The 22,140-nt window shown below is 40.0% G+C and overlaps 1 protein-coding gene across 1 annotated transcript; it reads right to left on the reverse strand.

The window, feature by feature from the left end:
* Positions 1-903: 903 nt before the first annotated feature.
* senp3b (SUMO specific peptidase 3b) lies at positions 904-21,059 on the reverse strand. Its single transcript, XM_033983336.2, has 14 exons — positions 20,703-21,059; positions 17,351-17,476; positions 15,950-16,156; positions 10,775-10,950; positions 9,149-9,386; positions 8,277-8,378; positions 8,081-8,192; positions 5,570-5,717; positions 4,699-4,746; positions 4,201-4,278; positions 3,991-4,128; positions 3,527-3,610; positions 3,187-3,237; positions 904-2,335 (listed from the first exon to the last, which is right to left on the reverse strand). The coding sequence occupies exons 2-14, from the start codon at positions 17,436-17,438 to the stop codon at positions 2,225-2,227; spliced, it is 1,581 nt and encodes a 526-aa protein (XP_033839227.1). The 5' UTR covers positions 17,439-17,476; positions 20,703-21,059; the 3' UTR covers positions 904-2,224.
* Between the last annotated feature and the right edge of the window lie 1,081 nt (positions 21,060-22,140).

The following is a 22,140-nucleotide window of genomic DNA, read 5'->3' on the forward strand; positions in this document are numbered from 1 at the left end:
GTATTCCTACCTTCCACCGTCTGACAACATCCCCAGTTGAGGTCAGAAGCTCTCCGCCTGCACTGTAAACAGTGCTGATGAAGCACTGCTTCCCCCTCCTGAGGCATCGTACGGTGTGCCAGAATCTCTTTGAGGCTGTCCGATAGTCCTCCTCCCAACCCTGAGGCTTTGCCTCTGTACAAGCCATCGCATGGTTGGCCCACTGAAAGACAGTCCCTCCAGGGTGGGTACTCGTCAGCTGTCTCAGGACTCCCACAAGCCAACAAGGCTTGATAGGACTCCTCCTTCAGCCTGATGGCATCCCTTACTTCCGATGTCCACCACTGTTCTGGGGTTGCTGCCGCGACAAGCACCACAGACCTTACGACCACAGCTACGACCAGCCACATCAACAACAGAGGCAGAGAACATGGCCCACTCGGAATCCATGTTCCCAGCCTCCCCTGGAATCTGGGAGAAGCTCTCCCAGAGGTGTAAGTTGAAAGAGCTCTGCCAGACATTCACAATACACTTTGGGTAATGATTGAGACGACAAGACTATACAAGCATCCACAATGAGTTTCCTTCGCAGGGTGGCTGGGCACTCCTTTAGAGATAAGGCGAGGAGCTCGGTCACACGGGAGGAGCTGCTGTGTCTTTCGGCTGGCCTAGGAACACCTTGGGGTCCCATCAGAGGACGTGTCTGGGGTGAGGGAAGTCCGGGAGTCCCTGCTTAGACTGCTGCCCCCACGACAGAAGAAAATGGATGGATGGAACTTTGAGGACTAATTCACTTTCAAGGTCAATGTCCAAACTACCATAATGACACCCAAGAGCATTATGTTTACCACCTAATGACATCACAAGATGAAGTGGAGCATTTTGAGTTGTGTGTATATTTATGTATGTATAAAGAATTGCACATTTTTTCAGAAAGTTTATTTTCATGTTTGTACATTTAGTTCACACGTGTACAACCGAAACTACATGAACATACTGGGGACTGAGAGGCTATCATACATCAGGCGCTGCGCAATGCAAAAAAGGTCAAAAATACAAAAAAAAAGAAAAAAAAAATCACATTTATTTGAGCAACCATATAATAATAATATAGAAGATATAAAACGGGTGTCATCAACTCTAAGCACTGGCGTATTTGTGGTCCTCGCAGCTCTCAAAATGTTTTACAAAACCAAACCCCTCTCCCCCTCCCCCCAAAAAAATGCTTTTCTTCAGAAATCGATTGACACAACGCTTTTGGACTGTTCGGTCTGGGCAGTGGACTGGGTTGTAGGAGGCAGAGGGACACGTTCTGCTGCTGTTATCGTCATGTAAACAAAAGCCTTTTTACAGTGACAGACATACGTTTCAAACATGTCCGGAAGAGAAAAAAAAGGAAGAAACAATGTGATATTTGTATGAACAACACAATGATTTGAATATCAATGTCATCATCAACTGCATACCTCACTAACACTCTAGCTTGTGAGCTTTAGCAATGTCCTGTTGTTGTCAAGTAAAACAAAAGCCATTTTACAATGACATATCCAAACATTTCAAACATGTCCGAGTGAGAAAGAAAGAAAAAATTGTATATTCGACGATTTGAACGTTATTAACATTTAATTGTATACCTCACTAACACTCGCTTTTTTGAGGGGTATTAGCTTTAGCCATGTCCTGTTGTCGTCAAGAAAACAAAAGCTTTTTTACAGTGACAAATCTGTACACTTCAAACATGTCCATCAGAGAAAAAAAAAACAAAAAGAAACTGGATATCTGTATGAACAACACAATGATTTGAATATCAATGTTGTACCTCGCAAACACTTTAGCTTGTTTTGAGGGTCGTTAGCTTTAGCCATGTTCTGTTGCCCCCCTCCAAAAAAAAAAAAAATCTGATACTGTTATTTGTATGAACAACACAATAAATTGAATATCAAAGTTTTACATCGACAATTCACTGTATACCCCCGCTAACACTTGCTAGCTTGTTTTGAGGGCCGTTAGCTTTAGCCATGCTTCCTTCAACAAGAGGTTTCAAATGCCTATACTTGACAATGAGTGACATTAGGTTGTAGAGTCCAGAGAAGACGAAGAACAAAATGTGCGTGTGTCCTTACTGTACTGTCCCTTAGGGGCGTGTGTGGTGGGGGGTATGTGGGGGAGCAGTCCGAGCGGTTGGTCCGGAGGTGAAGGTGGTGTAAGGGGGAAGAGGAGGAGGGTACTGAGGGGGGGTTGGAGGTCACAGGATGAGTTTGCAGTGACACAGTTCTTTGTACATTTGTCTCCTCAGACGGGGCATGTCCAGCTGCCCAAACGTGAAGGGCTCTCCCAGGGCCAAGCACTTGCAGTACTGGAGGGTACGACAGACAAAAAAACATTAATAAAACTGACCAAGTCAACCTGACTTATTTTGTATTATTTAAAGAGGGGGTATTTTACTTCTATGCAGTATTAACTGCCAAGTCATAACATATTTACATCACCATATTAAATTCAATTGTTTTGAAAATGATATATTTGCTGAAAACAACGTGCTATGATGCTCTGAGCCTTTGCTCCCAGTGTTAAGTCACTCCCCCTTCAGAGCACTACACATCTAGTTTGTCACGTGGCTGTGTACAGTTTTGTATCATGTTTTTGTATATGTATGGAGAATTGCCGTGTGGGAACATGGGTGACATAGGCTTGTGGGCTGAGAATTACACAGATTCTTACAGTTAACAATAAGGAGGGTTTAAACAGGGGCCAAGGAGAGATCACTAGATTACTCAAACATGCATGGACGACATCTAAAACCTCAGCCATAGGAATAACGCCATACTGTGGAAAATTTCAGGCAATAACTGCCCTATGAAACTTTTGCGCTTTCTACCGCATTAACTTTTGTATATCCATGGAGACACCACCAGGCGAGGTTACAGGTTAGATCAGAGGAGTAAAGAATGTATTTGAGCATTAAAAACATTTTTAATTGAATAAATAGATAGGTGCAATGCTGTAGAACATTCCACCAGAAAAGTTACAGTGTAACATTGAGAACATTTTACTTGTGATTACAATTATTGGTCCAAAATGTGTAATAATAATTGTTGTGATTGTAAAAATACTTCCACATGATCTGTTCTTTAGTGCCGCTTTCACACTTGTAGCCCCTGTCCTGTTTAAACAAAAGCAGCAGAAGAGAAAAGTGGCTGGACTCACCTGGAGGACAAAGGCTCCACAGTCGCTGTCATTGTTCTGACGACCCACATTCTGGAACACACAAACACACATGTGCAGCACATGATTCATAGTTTGAAACCATTGCATTGCCTCCTACTTATTTTTTTCATTAATTTAATCAGGACAGTCCCAAAGATTCAGAATCTCCTAGACCCAGAGAGGACCTTCTTAAATTCACATATTTTCCTTGTGTCAGTAGATATAGCAGATTTTACTGAAGAAACTCACCCTTACAAAAATAATTGTCAAAGATTGGCCCCCAGTACTCCCACCTGTCTGCCTGTGAAATATGCACCCCCTGTGAAATATAGAATCTCACCATTTTGAAAAAGCCTTTCCAACCATCCAGAAAGTCTCGCCGGTCTTTCTTGATTGCCTCTGCTTGGAGATATTTAAAAATATGCTGCAAGATGGACATATGGTTAGGATGATCTCATACACTGGCCAATATTTAGCACTGATATTATTTTCTACCAGATCACGCTCAGTGCATCAGATTTGTCTCTTTGAACAGACTCATGAGTAAATATGTAAACAGAAGAACAATTAGGCTAAAATATGGCTGTATATGTATGTTTACACAATCATGTGTAAACTTTCTATACCAGATAAATACAATATGGTATTTTTTGTGATGTTTCTCAGATAAAATGTGTCGGCGGCTCAAATATATCATACAGTCCCTATTAAACTTTACTATCGGTACTGTTGTTTATAACTAATTTATAACTCCACTAATGAGTCTGGCATCATGATAGTGTGTGCCCAGTAGGAGGCGGTCACCTTTGGGCAGCGGCGGTTGAGTGTCCGCTGGGAGTCAAAGTACGTGATGGCTCGGCGCGTGATATCCACACTGACCAGGGACCAGTGCACTTCCAGATGGATGGGGATCAGCAGCAGTTCCTTACCAAAGATGTCCACCTGAAACAGGCACGCAGGCTCAGGGAGGGCCCCAGGGGAGTGATGAATAAAACTTTTAAAGAGCAACCCTACATTTTTTGTCCACCTCTTCACTCCTTCATATCCTTTTGTCCTTAGTTTATCGTAGAAAAAGCTGTTGAAGAAGTGGACCTGGGCAGGATCACAATACATATCAGAACTCAATCAAGAATCAAGACTTCATGATTTAAAGAGCCTGTACCCAATTTTTTCCTACATGTCTTTGAGCAAACTGTGTCTTGCCCTAGTGCAGATATACTGTATAAGCAGCTCTTGAGGTCAAAATTTGCCGCTGTGCAGTGTCTGGATCTAAGCGTTTTATTGTCAAAAATCAGGAAGCAAGCTAGTCATTAGCATTACCATGATGGCAAAACTATGCTTTGGCCTCTGAAAGATGGCTTATAAACTCACCACACAGTGAATAAATTAGGGATGCTCTGAATGCATAAGGTAACTTTGGTAACTTTGAACCACTGAAAACTGTTTAAAATGAACTAGTTCTGTTTTTCATGAAATAACACAGAAAAAAATAGGTACAGAAAAATGTATTACCTTTTCTGGTACAGAGTCCATGACCAGGTCACCGTACATGTTCATAATCTGTAAAACATAATGTACTTTAATAACACACACAATCCTATAAACCTATAAGTCCTATACCCATATGTCCAATAGTACTAGTAGAAACAATGAAGAGCTCCAATCACATTCAGAACCTATGTTACTTGGGGCGTGTTCACACAAATAAACTGAACTGACTTAGGGTGCACTACCACTGCTTATCAGGACAGGGTGGCAAGTCCTGCTTATTTCCAAAAGACTTTTAACAGATCCCTCCCGAAGACTTAAAAAATATATATGTATATATGCATTTCCTAGTGTCCCGCACTGAGATCTGATTTCAAATTTGAATGCACTGTCAAACCAGATTACCACAAAACAAGCGCATATCTCCACTTAATTTCAATCAAGTGTGAACACGACCTTGGATTTGTGGTTCATTGTAACATGGGGTTTAGTAAGATTTCGTGTATCATCTTAAATGCCCTATTTTATGACATTTGATGCTTTTGAAATCAACAGCTAGATTGTGTGGTACAAACAGATGATTAAAGGTAATAACCAAAGGTACTACAATGTGTATTACATAGATATCACACCATGTAACAACACCAACAAAATTTTTCACGTCAAATTAGAAAGTACTGACTAGAAAAATGAAAAATGTGTCAAAAAGGAAGGCACTATGACCATTACAGGCTAAAGCTCTACACAGTGGCCTGTATGTACCTGTACAGTATAAGAGACAGGTCCCCAGAGAGAGGACCTGGTCAGTCAGCCAGTTCTGTCCTAAAGCGCCCCACAGTGCAGGGTCTATAGTGTATACTGTACAGTATGAGAGACAGGATCACAGAGGGAGTACCTGGTCATTGAGCCAGTTCTGTCCGTAGAGTGTGCCCAGGTCATCCATGGTGAGGACGTGGCGTTTGTAGTTGACCCTGAAGCCTTTGGCCAGAGCGCTGCCCGATGAGCGCTGGAACGACTGCATCAAGTGCTGCACCACAGCTTTCCTACTCACACCACAGTACAACAAACAGTGTCATAACTACAGGCAAGTATATACCAGGGAAATGACAATGATTTGCAAATCCTTTTCAACCTATACTGAACTGAATAAACTACAAAGACATGATATTTGATGTTCAAACTGATAAACTTGATGGTTTTTATGCAAATATTCACTCATTTTCAATTTGATATCTGCAACACTTTCTAATAAAGCTAGGACAGGGGCATGTTTACCAGTGTGTTACATCACCTTTCCTTTTAACAACAACCAATAAGCGTTTGGGAACAGAGAACAGCAGCTCAGCAGTCCAGGGTCTCCATTTTTATATTTTTGCACATAATGTGCCACTCATTTGGAGATAGGAGCTGGACTGGAGGCAGGCCAGTCTAGTACCTGCACTATTTTACTACAAAGCCGCGTTGCGGTAACATGTGCAGAATGTGGCTTGGCATTGTTTTGCTGAATGGCAGCATATGTTGCTCCAAAACCTGTATGTATCTTTCAGCATTAATGGTGCCTTCACAGATGTGCAAGTTACCCATACCATCACAGATGCTGGCTTTTGAACTTTGTGCTGATAACAATCCAGATGGTCTTTTTCCTCTTTGGCCCGCAGGACACGAAGTCCATGATTTTCAAGAATAATTTGAAATGTGGACTCATCAGACCACAGCACACTTTTCCACTTTGCGTCAGTCCACTTTGGGTAAGCTCGGGCTCACAAAAGCTGCCGACATTTCTGGGTATTGTTGACATATGGCTTTCGCTTTGCATGGTACAGTTTTAACTTGCACTTGGAGATGTAGCAACAAACTGTGTTAACTGACAATGGTTTCCTGAAGTGTTCCTGAGCCCATGTGGTAATATCCTTTACACATTCATGTCTGTTTTTAATACAGTACCGCCTGAGGGATCTAAGGTCACGGGCATTCACTGTTGGTTTTCGGCCTTGCCGCTTACGTGCAGAGATTTCTTCAGATTCCCTGGATCTTTTGATGATTATGGACCATAGATGATGAAATCCCTAAATTCCTTGCAATTGTACGTTGAGAAACGTTGTTCTTAGACTGTTCGACTATTTGCTCATGCAGTTGTTCACAAAGTGCTGAACCTCGCCCCATCCTTGCTTGTGAATAACTGGGTATAAAAGAAGCATCCCCGAAGTGCTCAATCATGACACTCACCTGTTTCCAATGAACTTGTTCACCTGTGGAATGTTCCAAACCGGTGTATTTTAAGCATTCCTCAACTTTCCCATTCTTTTGTTGCCCCTGTCCCAGCTTTATTGAACGTATTGCAGGCATCAAATTGAAAATGAGTGAATATTCGCATAAAAACAATAAAGTTTATCAGTTTGAACATTAAATATCATGTCTTTGTAGTTTATTCAGTTCAATAAAGGAAGTTAAGTTTTCATGAGTGTGATGAGCTCTGAAACATTTTTTACCATTTGAAGTTTAGGATGCAGACAAAGCTAAAATCATGTAGACAGTTAGTTTGTACCTGAGTGCTTGTTACTAAGATGATGGAACATACCAACGGTGCATTCCTACTGAACGCAAATTACACGTGATGGCAAATGATTTACATGTTAACTCGTGAATAAAAGTTTTGCGGCACAAATGAAGCAAATTGGATGGTCTAATAGTGCTGTGACACACAAATGGACCAAAAGGGGAAAGGGGCCCATTTGAACTTTATGTGTCTGATTCCCATTGCGTCAACCAACCAGGGGGGAGATTGAAATATAGCATAGCTTCACCATCTTCTAGTAGAGATTTTCAAAACAATAATTTGTGTATTCATGTGAATAATAGGATTTTCAGTTTTGAAATCATCATATAATTTATGTTAAAATATGTACTTTGTTTTATTATGAAATGGTAAATTCTTTTTTTGGGTAGTGTACAAAAAATCCCTCATATACAAGTAACCATTATCAGATTTTGTGAATAAGCACAACCAAGCAAGAAAAAGCAGATGACATAGCCAACTTAACCCACTAGATAATGCCATATGATTACTGTAGTCATTGATTCTTCTGGTATGTCTCTGTATATTTAAGTACACTGCAAATCAATATTTATAAATATATACGGAGGCGGGGGTTAAAAAATGCTGTTTGGTGGATGAAGTCCATACCCGCCATTTTTCAAAATGATAATAACGGACACAGAGGGCATTGTGCAGCTGCAGTTAAATTTTCTCAAGCGTACGGAGCGTCCTTGACGCACGAAAGAAGCAAGTGAATAAAAAAATTCAAGCATCCATCTAGGACACCATTTTTTCGCTTAATTCATGATTAATGAGAGGGGGGCATAAGGCTTTGATGAGCCTGGCTTAGATCTGGGGAGTGCCTCTGACCTGTGTGGTTGGGAGAAGCTCTCACTAAAGACATTCTGGAGCTTTTCTGTGATGTCGTCCACATGCACAGGGATCAAACTGCCATACTGCTGCAGAGCCTCCTCCAGGAAACCTTCACAAGTACAAGCATTTTACATTTAGATTTAAATGTGTCAAATGTTGTCATGGGTATAGTTTATATATTATTAGTGTGTACCTGTGACACAGCTGACATGCTCTTCTGTGAGTGCCAGCTGCACTGGTCTCTCTGCGAGGCTCAGTCCTCTGTCACGGCCCTCTGCCCCCACCTCATACTTATCTGTCAGGCAGAAAAATAAAAGGCCAGTCATAACTCATTCACACAACATCATCATCAGAAATGTCTAGTGTAATGGTGCTGGCTATATTGTAATATTTATTAATTAAAAATGTTTTAATTACACTAGATGATTAGAGAGAAAAAGTAATATTTCTACAAATGGCTGTTTTCAGATTACTGTTGCAGACAGGGAAAGGAGTTAGTATCCTTTTATACCATAGTCAGTGAGAACTGTTCTAACTGCCGTGAATTATTTTTGTATAAACACACAGGTACTCCGGCAACAGATAATCACTGTTGTATACCACTATGCTGAAAGCATCATCATAGTAACAGGTAAACAAATGAGCTACTGGAGGTACTAGCTTCAACTAAAATAGAAATAACTAATGCCTTGAACATCCGCAGACAGCTAAAAGTTCAGTTTAATCTGCTTATACCAGGGTCCCCTAACAACCCAGCATTAGACAGTTTTGTCCACTGTGTGCCGTGATGTTATAGACTGCACATTGGTGTGTTAAATGCACTTCTGAGTTGTTTAATCTTTATGTATTCACCCAACTGTGTTTTCATGGGGAAGCCACAAATGTTTTCCCTGATCATTTCTATTAGTGACAAGTTCCATTTTCTCACTATAGTTACCCAACCACAGCACAACATCTGCAGATTAGAGATATTTGACCTGCCCCCCTCTCTAACCCTACAAGGATACAGGAGGATGGGAGTGCATCAAGGACACAGGGATAAAGAAGCATGGGTATCTAACACACCTCGCTGCCCGTCCATGCCCCCCTTGCGCTCGCCCCTCCCTGGATGCAGCCCGTGTCCTCTGCCTCTCCTCTTTCGGCTGTAGAGGCTGTACCGTACTCTGCCTCTCCTCCATTTGTGCAGCCACTGGGCACTCTGCCGCCAGCGCCTCCACTGCCCTGCCAGGCCCATGCTCCGGCGCATCCTGCGAGTCCAGTTAAGGGGTCGTCTCAGGCAGGGAGCTGCAGCCGGAGGACAGTCCTAGGGGTAAGACATATGGACAGGACTGAGAAAATAGTGCCTGTACCTGATTTTTCTTTATTCTTGTCAAGATAAATGCTCTTTACATCATGCACTGTATGGTTAAATCTGCTACATAAGATAAACAAGTAAGCCTTAACATAAAAGTACAAAAAAATAAATAACAAGGTCAAAATTATTAAAAGAACTTGTACCAAATGCATTTCCTTGTATTTGAGCTAAATATATCTTTTCCCAGTACAGATATACTGTATAAGCAGCTCTTGAGGTTAAAATAAGTCTGTTGTGTGATGTCTGAATCCAATTATAAAGTGTTTTATTGTCTAAGAATTAGCTAGCTTTAAGCTATCTCCTCAAAAACATACCTGGAGTTGTATTTTGTTTCATTCACACAGGTTTGCGTAATCATGCATTGTTAGTCTGTCTTCTAAGCTCAAAATGCTCTGTTCTACCTTTTCATTTCATGTAGTGGTAGTTTTCAAGTTAACAGCTACCTTTTACCTTTTGTTCAGAAGAAATTGGTAAGTCTGAGGCTGACATCATCCAAGTGATTTTAGCAAAGTTGTATGGAGTTTAAAAACACATTTGACATTACAAGGAGAGTTTTCTGTCTGAGAGAAGAATATGTAGGGTTTGCGTATTTAACACGAAACAATGAAGTGTCATGTGAATGAAACAGAACACAATTCCAGGTGTGTTTTTGATGAGGAAACAACATTATAACAAAAATAAGAAAGCAGTATAAAAAGGGCATTTTAATACAACATTTTTACTGATACTTATAAACAGGTCTGCAACTAATAATTACCATAGTGGGCAAGCCACCGATTATTCCATTAGTCCACTAACTTCTATGGCTAATTATTGGTTTATTCAGCTATTTATTTGTATCACTGGCATAAGGTTGGTTCAATATTATAGTTTATCGAAATATTTCTCTGTAGCAATATATCGTACATTTCTATTATACATTAAGATTTTTCAAACACATTTTAAACCAGATAAAGTAACATTAAAAATGAAAAAAGTAGTAGTAATAGACTGATTAAACTTGTGAATCTTGTTAAACTTTTTACATGTAAATACCAAAAAAATACCACATCTTTAGCTGACTTACTCACTTGTTCTTTCTGCTGTTGTCCCATGTAAATCTTTTCTAATCTAAAGAAAATAATTAGTAGACTAATAAAAATTTTGGTCAGCTAAAACACCATTGACCGATTAATCGACTAGACCAAAGCCCTGAAACCTTTGGCTGAGACACAAAGGCGACTGAGAAGAGCAGTGGAAATGTTGCAGCAGCTATCAGTAAATTATCTATGCATTTTATTTTAATAGTCTCGTAGTCACAACTATTCAGATTAATTGTTGTCCTAAACATGACCCACCTGTAGACTCCCACCCATCTCTTCTTCCTCCTCTTCCTCCTCCTCCTCACCCTCTTCCTGTTCACTGTCCGACTTCTCTGGAACCTGTTGGAAATGTGCGTAGGCAGCGGCCTGGGAGGGCATTTTCGGGACTGGCCACTGAACATGTGCGTGGTACACGTCCTCATCCACTAGAGCTGTACACAAACAAACAACATGAGGTATTTTATGGTAAGAAATGTTTTTGAAATCATAACATTTCAACTGCCACACAGAAGCCACTTTCAATCAGATGGGACTGTTCTGACAAGCTAGAAATTACACTACCCTGATCTAGATATTACCTCATCAAAAACATAACTGGAACTGTGTTTTGTTTCATTCACACATGTTTGAGTAATCTTATAATATTATTAGGCGTTCTGCTCCCCAAAGCTCAAAATGCTCTGTTGCACCTTGCGATGTCATGTACAGTTTTCAAATTTTGTCAAGTCACAACGACAAATTTATATTTTTTTATTTGCATTTTATGTGAATAAGTAACACAAAATGATACATAAGTGTGAAGTAGAAAGTAAATTATATAATATTAATATTATATATATTATATTATCATTTCCAGATTAAAATAAATAATTAAAATACAAAATACAAAACTGAAAAGTGCAACGTACAACGGTATTCAGCTCCCCTAAGTGAATACTTTGTGGAACCACCTTTTGCTGCAATTACACCTTCAAGTCTTTTGGGGTATGTCTCCACCAGCTTTGCACACCTACAGACTGAAATTTTTGCCCATCTTTCCAGGCAAATCAAGCTGTCAGATTTGATGGAGACCGTTTGTGAACTGCAGTTTTCAGATCTTGTCACAGATTCTCAATTGGATTTAGGTCTGGACTTTGACTGGGCCATTCTAACACATGAATGTATGTTTTGCTTTAAACCATTCCACTGTCACTTTGGCTTTATGTTTAGGATCATTGTCCTGCTGGAAGGTGAACCTCTGCCCCAGTCTCAATTCTTTCGCAGACTCCAACAGGTTTTCTTCGAAGACTGGCCTGTATTTTGCTCCATCCATCTTCACATCAACTCTGACCAACTTCCCTGTTCCAGCTGAAGAAAAGCATCCCCACAGCATGATGATGCCACCACCGTGTTTGACTGAGGGGATGGTGTGTTCAGAGTGGTGTGCAGTGCTCGTTTTTCTCCACAAGTAGCGTTTTGCTTTTAGGCCAAAAAGTTCGATTTTGGTCTCATCAGACCAGAGCACTGTAACTGTAAACTGTAAACAAGACTTCTTATGCATGGTTTTCAACAATGGCTTTCTTCCTGCCACTCTTCCATAAAGAACAGATTTGTATAGTGCATAACTAATAGTTGCCCTGTGAACAGATTCCCCCTCCTGAGCTGTGGATCTCTGCAGCTCTTCCAGAGTCAGCATGACATTTCCGTATGATGGATTGAACAGTGCTCCTTGAGATGTTCAAGGCTTGGGAAATCTTTTTAGAGCCAAGCCCCGCTTTAAACTTCACTACAACTTTTTCTCTGACCTGTTTGGTGTGCTCCTTTGACTTGATTTTGTGGTTTGCTCCCCAACACACTCTTAACAAACTTCTGTGGCCTTCACAGCACAGTTGCATTTATCCTGAGACCAGATTACACACAGGTGGACTCTTTTTAGTCATTAGGTCAACTTTTAATCTTTCCAAAATCATCAGGCAACTTCTAAAAGCAGTTGGTTGCATTCAAGAAAAAGGGGGCTGAATACTTTTGCACACAAAAATTTTGAAATCCGGTAAAATGTTTCCTTCTACCTCACACCTGTGTTGCTCATTCACATAAAATGCTAAGAAAATGTATTTAAATTTGTGGTTGTGCCGTGACAATATGTGAAAAAGTTCCAGGGGTATGAATACTTTTGCAAGCCACTGTAGTGGTAGTTTTCAAGTTAACAGCTCCCTTTTACCTTTAGTTCAGTAGAGGTTCACAATTCCAGGTCTGAAATGATCCAAATGATTCCAGTGAAGGTGTATGGAGTTTAAAAACACAGTGCAGCTCTTCCTGCATTACCACATGACATTACTGTTTCAGAGAAGAACTCAGCCCTGTGTTTATTTAACTGAAATTTAATAAATTAATTATTTATTTAATCAATGCATTTGGAAAGTAATTTGTACAATGAGCCTCACATATTCATGTTTTGCTACATGTTACAGACCCAATCTCTAATGTAAAACAGTGGTCCCTCGCTATATCGCGGTTCAGTTTTCGCGGACTTGCCGTTTCATGCTTTTTTTTTTTTTTAGTGCAGTTTTGCATGTTTTTTTTTACAGTGTATGAACGTGCATTGTGTTCTGCGTCTTGATTGGCTAAGGGACGTGCCATGTCTCCTGTTCAGTAAAGAATGCGTTCAGCCAAATTTACATAAATGTTCGATGCTAGCAGTGTGACTCTGAAACACTGTGGCATCAAGAATGTGTTGGATGCCTCTAGTTGGACGCCTTTGCATTTGAGAACAAATGCCTCTGATTGCGCGTCATGGATGCTCTGGATGCACGTCATCTTGACGCGTGTCCAGCGTGTGCGTTGCGGTCTGCAAGTGCCTTTGGATGTTTTGTTTCCCTGCGTCTTTGTGAATGCTGCAGACCAGGCTGAAAGAGTGACTTTAGTGTATTTATTACATCAAAGCCATCAATATAGGTGATCAGCTCTGCGGCAGTGTGTCTGGATCCGTGACTAGACTTTAAACTAGCTGCTGAGCATAATTAAGTTGCCGCTAGTTTGTGGCTGATGTCTTTTTACTTGTTCCGGATAATGATGTCGCTTTGTCACTGGAGCGTAGTCTCTGATTGGTTGATGAACTTTTGGGTCAAACGCCAAAAAGTTAACATTTTTCAACTTTTGGACGTGTGAACAGAGCGTCTGATGCCTGGACGCTCAGGACGTGCCACGTCAACACCAGATTCATGCCACTCTGACGCTCAAAGACGCGCTGCAGAAACGCAGCAAGGCCAAGATGCCCGTCCAACATAGACTTTGCATGTAAACTCAACTTAAAGAAGAAAAAAAAATAACATAAGCTTTAGCTGCTTTAGCTTTGTGGATCAGTGACTGCAGGAAAAAGAATATTACAAGACATTACAGCAGAGTGGCGCCAGGACAAAGAGGCGCAGTCGGAGGAAAATACACGCGAGTGAAATACACGTGAATCACTATTAATCATTTCTTATATGTCCAACCTCGTAGGTTGATAATTAAAATTAAATTTGTTACAGCATTTCTAAAAGCTGTCATTTTTATTTACAGTACAGTATAATATTTGGTTTTCAAATTTGCGGATTTCACTTATTGTGGGTTATTTTTGGAACATAACCCTGCAATAAACGAGAGAACATACATATATATACATATATATATACATATATATACATATATATATATATACATATATATATATATACGCACACACATTATATATATACATACATACATATATACACATTATATATATATACATATATGTATACACACATATATATATATGTATAAACACACACACACACATATATATATATATATATATATATATACATGCAAATAAGTATTTGAACACCTGTCTATCAGCTAGAATTCTGACCCTCAAAGACCTGTTAGTCCATCTGTAAAAAGACGACCTCCACTCCACTTATTATCATAAATTAGAAGCACCGGTTTGAGGTTGTTAGCTGCATAAAGACACCTGTCCACCCCATACAATCAGTAAGACTCCAACTACTAACATGGCCAAGACCAAAGAACTGTCAAAGGACCTCCACAAGGCTGGAAAGGGCTACGGGGCAATTGCCATGCAGCTTGGTGAAAAAAGATCCACTGTTGGAGCAATTATTAGAAAATGGAAAAAGCTACACATGATGGTCAATCTCCTTCGGACTGGGGCTCCATGCAAGATCTCACCTGATGGGGTTTCAAGGATCCTAAGAAAGGTGAGCCCAGATCAGCCCAGAATCAGCCCAGAACTACACAGGAGGAGCTGGTCAATGACCTGAAAAGAGCTGGGACCACCGCTTACAAGGTTACTGTTAGTAAGACACTAAGATGTCATGTTTTAAAATCATGCATGGCACGGAAGGTTCCCCTGCTTAAACCAACACATGTCCAGGCCTGTCTTAACACCATCCCTACTGTGAAGCATGGGGGTGGAAACATCATGCTTTGGGGGTGTTTTTCTGCACATGGGACAGGACGACTGCACTGTATTAAGGAGAGGATGACCGGGGCCATGTATTGTGAGATTTTGCGGAACAACCTCCTTCCCTCAGTTAGAGCATTGAAGATGGGTCGTGGGTCTTCCAACATGACAATGACCCGAAGCACACAGCCAGGATAACCAAGGAGTGGCTCCGTAAGAAGCATATCAAGGTTCTGGAGTGGTCTAGCTAGTCTCCAGACCTAAACCCAACAGAAAATCTTTGGAGGGAGCTCAAACTCCGTGTTTCTCAGCAACAGCCCAGAATCCTGACTGATCTAGAGATGATCTGTGCGGAAGAGTGGGCCAAAATCCCTCCTGCATTGTGTGCAAACCTGGTGAAAAACTACAGGAAATGTTTGACCTCTGCAATTGCAAACAAAGGCTACTGTACCAAATATTAACATTGATTTTCTCAGGTGTTCAAATACTTATTTCCCGCAGTAACATACAAATAAATTATTTTAAAAATCATACAATCTGATTTCCAGATTTTTTTTTTTTGATTATGTCTCTCACAGTGGACATGCACCTAAGATGAACATTTCAGATCCCTCCATGATTTCTAAGTGGGAGAACTTGCAAAATCACAGGGTGTTCAAATACTTATTTGCCTCACTGTATAGATATATAGATATATAGATAGATATATAGATATATAGATATATAGATATATAGATAGATAGATAGATAGATAGATAGATAGATAGATAGATAGATAGATAGATAGATAGATAGATAGATAGATAGATAGATAGATAGATAGATACCCCTTTTGTCAAATTTTAGAACCCATTGTGGCCCATGTGTCAAAACGTTTTTCCACCCCTGGATTAGGGGTACTTGAGACAAAAAACAAATCAAGAAACTCAATAAACGTCAGTAAACCTAACAGACAGCACCTTGTATTATGAACATTGTGCTGTATATTTGGTTTGCATTAGGCCTACCATCTCCCTCCTCCCAGGGTCCCGGCTCCCGGCTCTCATCCTCCATCTCCTCGTCTCCATCGATGCTCTCAATCTTGGCCAGGTTGTCCTCGTCCTCTACATACTCGCCCATCCACACGTGCTCCTTCTGGCCCAGCTTCAGGTGCATGGGGCTGGGGATACTATGGCCCGACACTGGGGCCATGAGGTGGTCTGCTGGAATCCCACCTGTATATATGGGACAAAGAGGAGGGGTTTGAGGCTTTTCTAAGTAATTTTGTTTTATTATTTGCCAGATACTTTTTTAAATCAAATCCTAAACTTATCTATAACTAACTAATTCAGATTTTTTTTTCTCAATTAAAGGTCATATATTACACAAAATTGACACTTGTGCAATTTTAGTTATGTTATAATGCCATTACCTCCACAAATTCATTCATACATACATTTTTGAGTAAGCCTGGATTGTTGCATCTGCATATTCAAAGCTCAAAATGTTGTTTCACCTTGCCATATCATCAAGAGATAGTTTTAAAGTTAATTCAATTGAACAGTTTTACTCTATAATACAAGTTTCTGATTTTCCAATATCTTCTGGTACCAAGAAGTGAAGAAGTTTCAATTAGACCAAAATAACAACTATAATTTTAAAGTTAGGCAAATCCAGGGCTGAAATGATTTCAATTATTCTTCCTGTATTATCACTTTAACAACACAAGGTGGAACCATGTGTTTAGTTTCATTCATACATCTCAAACTAAAAACACAACTCTGTGTTTATGATGAGGATAGAACATAATGAAGGGAATAAAAAAAAAGATTTATTTTGATTTCTCAGCGTTTCTAATATTAAATTTTTTATTGATAATATTTTTTCTAAAGAATTAATTCTTGAGGCTGAATTGTTGCATTTATAAAATCGGTTATTTAAAGGTGCAACCCTAAGCAACGTTTCTGGTGGAAGGTCAGCCACATGCTTGTCTCTAGGGAGATGTTATTTCTTTACCTGAAATGTTCCAAGATATAGCATTTTAGGGATCTACATGAAACAAACAAGTGACACCTCAAAGCCAATTACAGGTCAGATCTGTGGACAGGCTACCCATCACACAGTAAGGATGCATGTTTTCCAAGTCAATAGGCAACTGTAATTTAATGAATGCATTTTAGATAAGTTTAATGCCAATTAAAGGCCCTGTATCCGATTTGTTTCCATGTATTTGAGCTGTGTCTTGCCCCAGTGCGCATATATTGTATAAGCAGCTTGAGGTAAAAAATGTCCACTATGTACTGTCTGTATCAGTTTAGTCCTTTTATTTTGTGCAAATCAGCAAGTGTGTGGTTAGCATGCTGGTTGTTTTAGCTTTACCATGAAAAAAACAGATATGCAATGCAACAGTAGCGTTCACGAACACGTACCACCCCCTGTGTCATCCTGACCCACCGCAGTCAGCCCCAGGTCTCCCTGCCAACGGTTCTGGGCAAGGCTCCCCCCAGTGTCGCGCATGATCCACGGGCACGTCACGATCTGCGCCAGCCTGGCACCTGCCCAGAGCAAGGGAACAACATAGAACTGCTTAACCTGTTTTTTGTGAGGGGGAATGTGAGGGTCACAAATGAAAGACAAGAGTGTTGATGACAAGAGGTTGTTTCTCTCCGTTTTATCAGTTATATATAATGATAAAAGTAGGGCAGCAAAAATGTATGGCAATCAAATCAAAATTGCAGTTTGAATGCACAATAATTTCATCCACAAACAAAATTTTTTTAACCCTGCCACACACTAGAGGATTTTTCAGTCTTAAACAATTTTTCAATGTGTGACAAAAAACACACCACAGACATGGAAAATAATATGAGATTTTAAATCTTACGATCCCCTGAACGCAAAGACTACAGTGGAGAGAACATTCACCACAATCACAAAGTTGCGAGTATGCCTCACATTAGTAAGGTCAAATTCTAGTGGATAATATGGATTAGAATGTAGCATTCAACTTTACAAGAAGTGAGTAATAAAGTCGCTTAATTATTTTCACCATTTCTTAACTTTGCATCGTGTGCCTCTGTGTGTCAGTCACTCTGTTTGCCCCTGATGTTTGTTTTGTGGAGTAGCGGTGATGTTATGTGGTTATGATATGACAGAGCAGCTCAGAGTCACATTGACACCATACACATAAGAAGAGCAGCGGATTGAAAATCACATATGACGATCCAAAGTTGGGTCTCGCCTCCCTGACAGGGAAGAAGCAAATGCAAACTTTGAACAGAATCCTACTATTAAAATATAAATCACTAATCTAACTGCAATCGTTGTCAGAAAATCACAATTAGACAATTTTTCCAAATCGTTCAGCCCTACAGAGGAGACTTTTGGTTAAGGTAAAGATATACTTTATTGTTCCCATAGGTATACTGTGGCTCTCCAAGTCAGACATTGATCCTAGAGTCCAGCTGAAATTAAGAATTGGTAGTACAATTGTATAGTCATAAGCATACAGAAGTAACTATATTTAACCTGAGTGGCTTTTTTTAATCTGCGGTGGAGGCAAAAAGTGACATTTATACTCCAAATGTTTTACCAAATAAAAAGATCCAGTCATGGATCAGTTGTGCCACCATGGTAAATAGTCATATTTTTATATTTTCCACCTTCATGGTACTCAAAGTGCTTTCCACCCCTTACACCAGTGTACCTGCACTGTGGGCGAGGGAGGTTAAGTTTCTTGCCCTAGGACAACAATGACAGCATTCATTTGTGAGTGTTGGACTCACACAGTCAACCTGTGGTTCTCAAACAACAAATGTTTATGTCGAGAGTGGGATTTGAACCGCCAACCTTCAGATCAGTGGACAAACACTACCCACTGTTGCCCATAGCCCTGTCACATAGGTTAGATGTTAACCTGAGCTTTGTTTTATCCCAATCTGACCATAAATAACTGACATAGCTGGAACCACAAGAGGTTAGCTGATTTGTGCTGTTAAACAAGTCCCTCTCAAATAACATTACATTCACAAGCTAGCTAGCAATAGCCAACAGTCTTTCAGTCACTAACAATTACAGGTGTTTTTGTTGCTCAAAAATGCACTCTTGCTGTGGATGTGGTTGCCTCTTCACAGATCTGACTTGCAACTTGGCCTGATTGTGCCACCTATTTGTCTCCATGGAGATTTATAAATTTATACTGGAGGACAGCCAGAAAAGTTACATAGTGCAACTTTAAATTCATGTCACAATGATTCCTTGCATGGTGACAATTGATGCCACCAAGCCAAATTACAGGACAATTATGTGATGCAGCAAGCCCACTTATGCCCACGCAAGAATACACATTTTTCAATCTATTTGTGAGCAATAAAAAAAAACTTACGATTGAATAAATGTAAGATAGAAAAATGAAATGTCATACTAGGGCTGGACAATTTTGCCTGAAAATAAAATTGTCGATTTTTTTCTCAAATAAATAGATTTTCGATTAGATAGATAGATAGATTAGATAGATAAAAAAAAAAAAGTCTCACCCCCTCTCCACCAAAAATGTTCTGAAGACAACAGAAAATGGTAAAATCTGAAAATATTATATTCAGTGATCATACTTAACCATTGACCACTGGGGAAATCTTTTATGAACAAGATAAAACAAACTATTGCATTAAACATACGGCGTCGACATTTCAGTTGATGTCACTGATTTGAAAGCAGTCAGGACTGCATAGACCTATGCTAAACTTTGGTCCCTGTGATGGCACTGAGCAGCGTTTCTGACATTTCCAATGCAAGAAAGTGTGGAAGTAAAAAAAAACCAAAAAACAATATTTTCAAACAAATTGATTTGAATATATACGTACATTGTATTTTATTGGCATCTATTTAATTTATGACATCAACCTGTCAACTGACTGTAGGTCAAAGTGAGAAATTTTGCAATAACCTGGCACAAGCATATTATCCCTTTGTGTAGGTCAGTGTTTTAATGTGCATTGTCCATGATAAATAAATAAAAAAAGAATCAATTTGATTAATTGTTTAGATTGCGAAAGGCTTTTGAGATTTTTCCTGAATTTTACCCAGACAAAGCTGAAATGAAGCCGCTTAGGGACATCCTGGTGGAACATATTTACAGCAAAAAAAAAAAGAGTGTTTTCATCAAAAACACTACATTTACACATTTCCCTTGTCATTTGTTTGCAATTCCTGATCTATCTGAGTCATAAAACCTCTTCTGTCAGCTAATGACATGTTTTGGAGCCTATGTGTCAACCAATTATCCATTATTCGGTGAAGGAAATAGTGGACAACTATTACAATAATCGCCTATAATAGTCAATAGCCAAAGCTTTAACATCTTCATGGGGGCAAGCCCTTACCTGAAAAGTTACATATTACATCTTTGGATTCTTTTTTATTACTCAGTGTAGCATTCTATCCATGTAATCCATTTTGTGCGCAAAATATAAGACGATAACACAATCTTATATGCGGGAAATTTACGTTGGTTGTTCACGCATATTACATTGACTTTATTCTGTTATATTGAGTGGTTTTCAGTAAACATAACCATCTGTAAACATTAACGTAAAACAGAATTATGCATTTCCAAAATCCTGATCGTGGATACAACAACCCGTGCGCTCATCTGACCAGTTTAGCAGTGTTGTCGTTAGCCTCGGTCCGCGGATGGTCGGAGCCGCGGTGTAGTGCATGGACCCCTGTGTGTGTGTGTGTCCGTGTGTCTGTGTGTGTGTCCATTACGCAGCGCCTCCTTACCGTTTCCACCGCGGATTTAAGCGACTGTGAGCCCCCTCGCGTCCTCCGGCCTCTCCAAGCAGCGGTGGTCTAAAACTAAAACAATGCTAGCTGATGCTAAAGTCTCATTCAATGACTCTTTTAGCTAAGAAGAGCAGCCAGATGTTCTTCCTTGTTTGGTTTGGTCAAACGATCTTTTGCGCACAAATCGGGGAGAGCGCGGAGCAGATTTGCGCGCATCCGAAACTAGTGTAATCGGTGCTTTATAAAAACTAAATGTGAAATCTGTTTGCTGGACCGACGACCGCAATTTCTTGTAATTATTTTCGCTGTCACCAAAAGCGCTCGTCGCATCCGGATTGCGTAGCGACGAGCCCTTCTTCTTTGGGTGTACCCGGTTGACTACCAACCACCGTACGAGAATCATGCCGCCGCCTGCAGGCTGTGTCGAGGTATGCTGCAATACCTTTTCTTGGTATCAGTGAAAAACTTTTTAATGCTTGTTGTAGTAGGTGATAATTGGCAGACAAATATTGTCGGCCTCCAGTTTGGGGGTCACTGCCCCAAGTGCTTCGATGACCACAGGCACCACTATGTATATATATATATATATATATATATATATATATATATATATATATATATATATATATATATATATATATATATGGTGCACTAAGAGCGAAACGTGCCTGAGTCATATCAATCGGGTCATGTGCCACCTATACAAAGTTACATACTGTACCTTTAAAAACACCCATAATTTAAAAAAGAAAGATTGTTTTTTGCCATATTTTCGATGTAGAACATTCCTGGGAAAGCAATAAGATATCCATGAGACAAGCAGGTGGTGGACTCTCCAGAAAAGTTACATAGTGCACCTTAAAGAAATAAGCTCTCTGTCCTGATAGGACAGTTTCAGTCACTGGTCAGTATTTGCATGTGTGTGGTGATTACAGTTCACTGACATATGTCTTGGCTGTGCATAAAACTTCACTATGCTCCATTTTAGCCTGCTCCTTGCCCTTCTCATGTGGCCCCCCCAGGTGGCTTTCTGCAGTGTCTCCAAGGACTTCCAGGACTGCCGACACTTCTTCTACATGCAGGTACCTCCAGGGGGCCTCTGGTATGGGGCCCCAAGCTCCATCTGTCAGAGGTACATGGACCAAGTGCACTATGCCACACTGTATGACACCCACAGACGTCTGCCAATCTACTCCGCTTACATCTTCAGGAAATCCGATGGGAAGAGACGAGTGGACACACCATGGATGTATGAGTCACAGGTCAGAGAAAGACTTAAAGTGCATAAGGCAGGTTTTCATGTTTTGTTTTGTTTTTTCTATTTATGACTTGGTTTGGTGGGATAGTACCTGTGGTACCTTAGTTAAGTCGGATGAGTAATAAGTGAGTTCCAAAATGGAATACATCTATCTATGTCATCAAGAAATTCCAATCA

This window comes from Periophthalmus magnuspinnatus, chromosome 18 (assembly GCF_009829125.3).
Source record: "Periophthalmus magnuspinnatus isolate fPerMag1 chromosome 18, fPerMag1.2.pri, whole genome shotgun sequence".
NCBI lineage: Eukaryota > Metazoa > Chordata > Actinopteri > Gobiiformes > Gobiidae > Periophthalmus > Periophthalmus magnuspinnatus.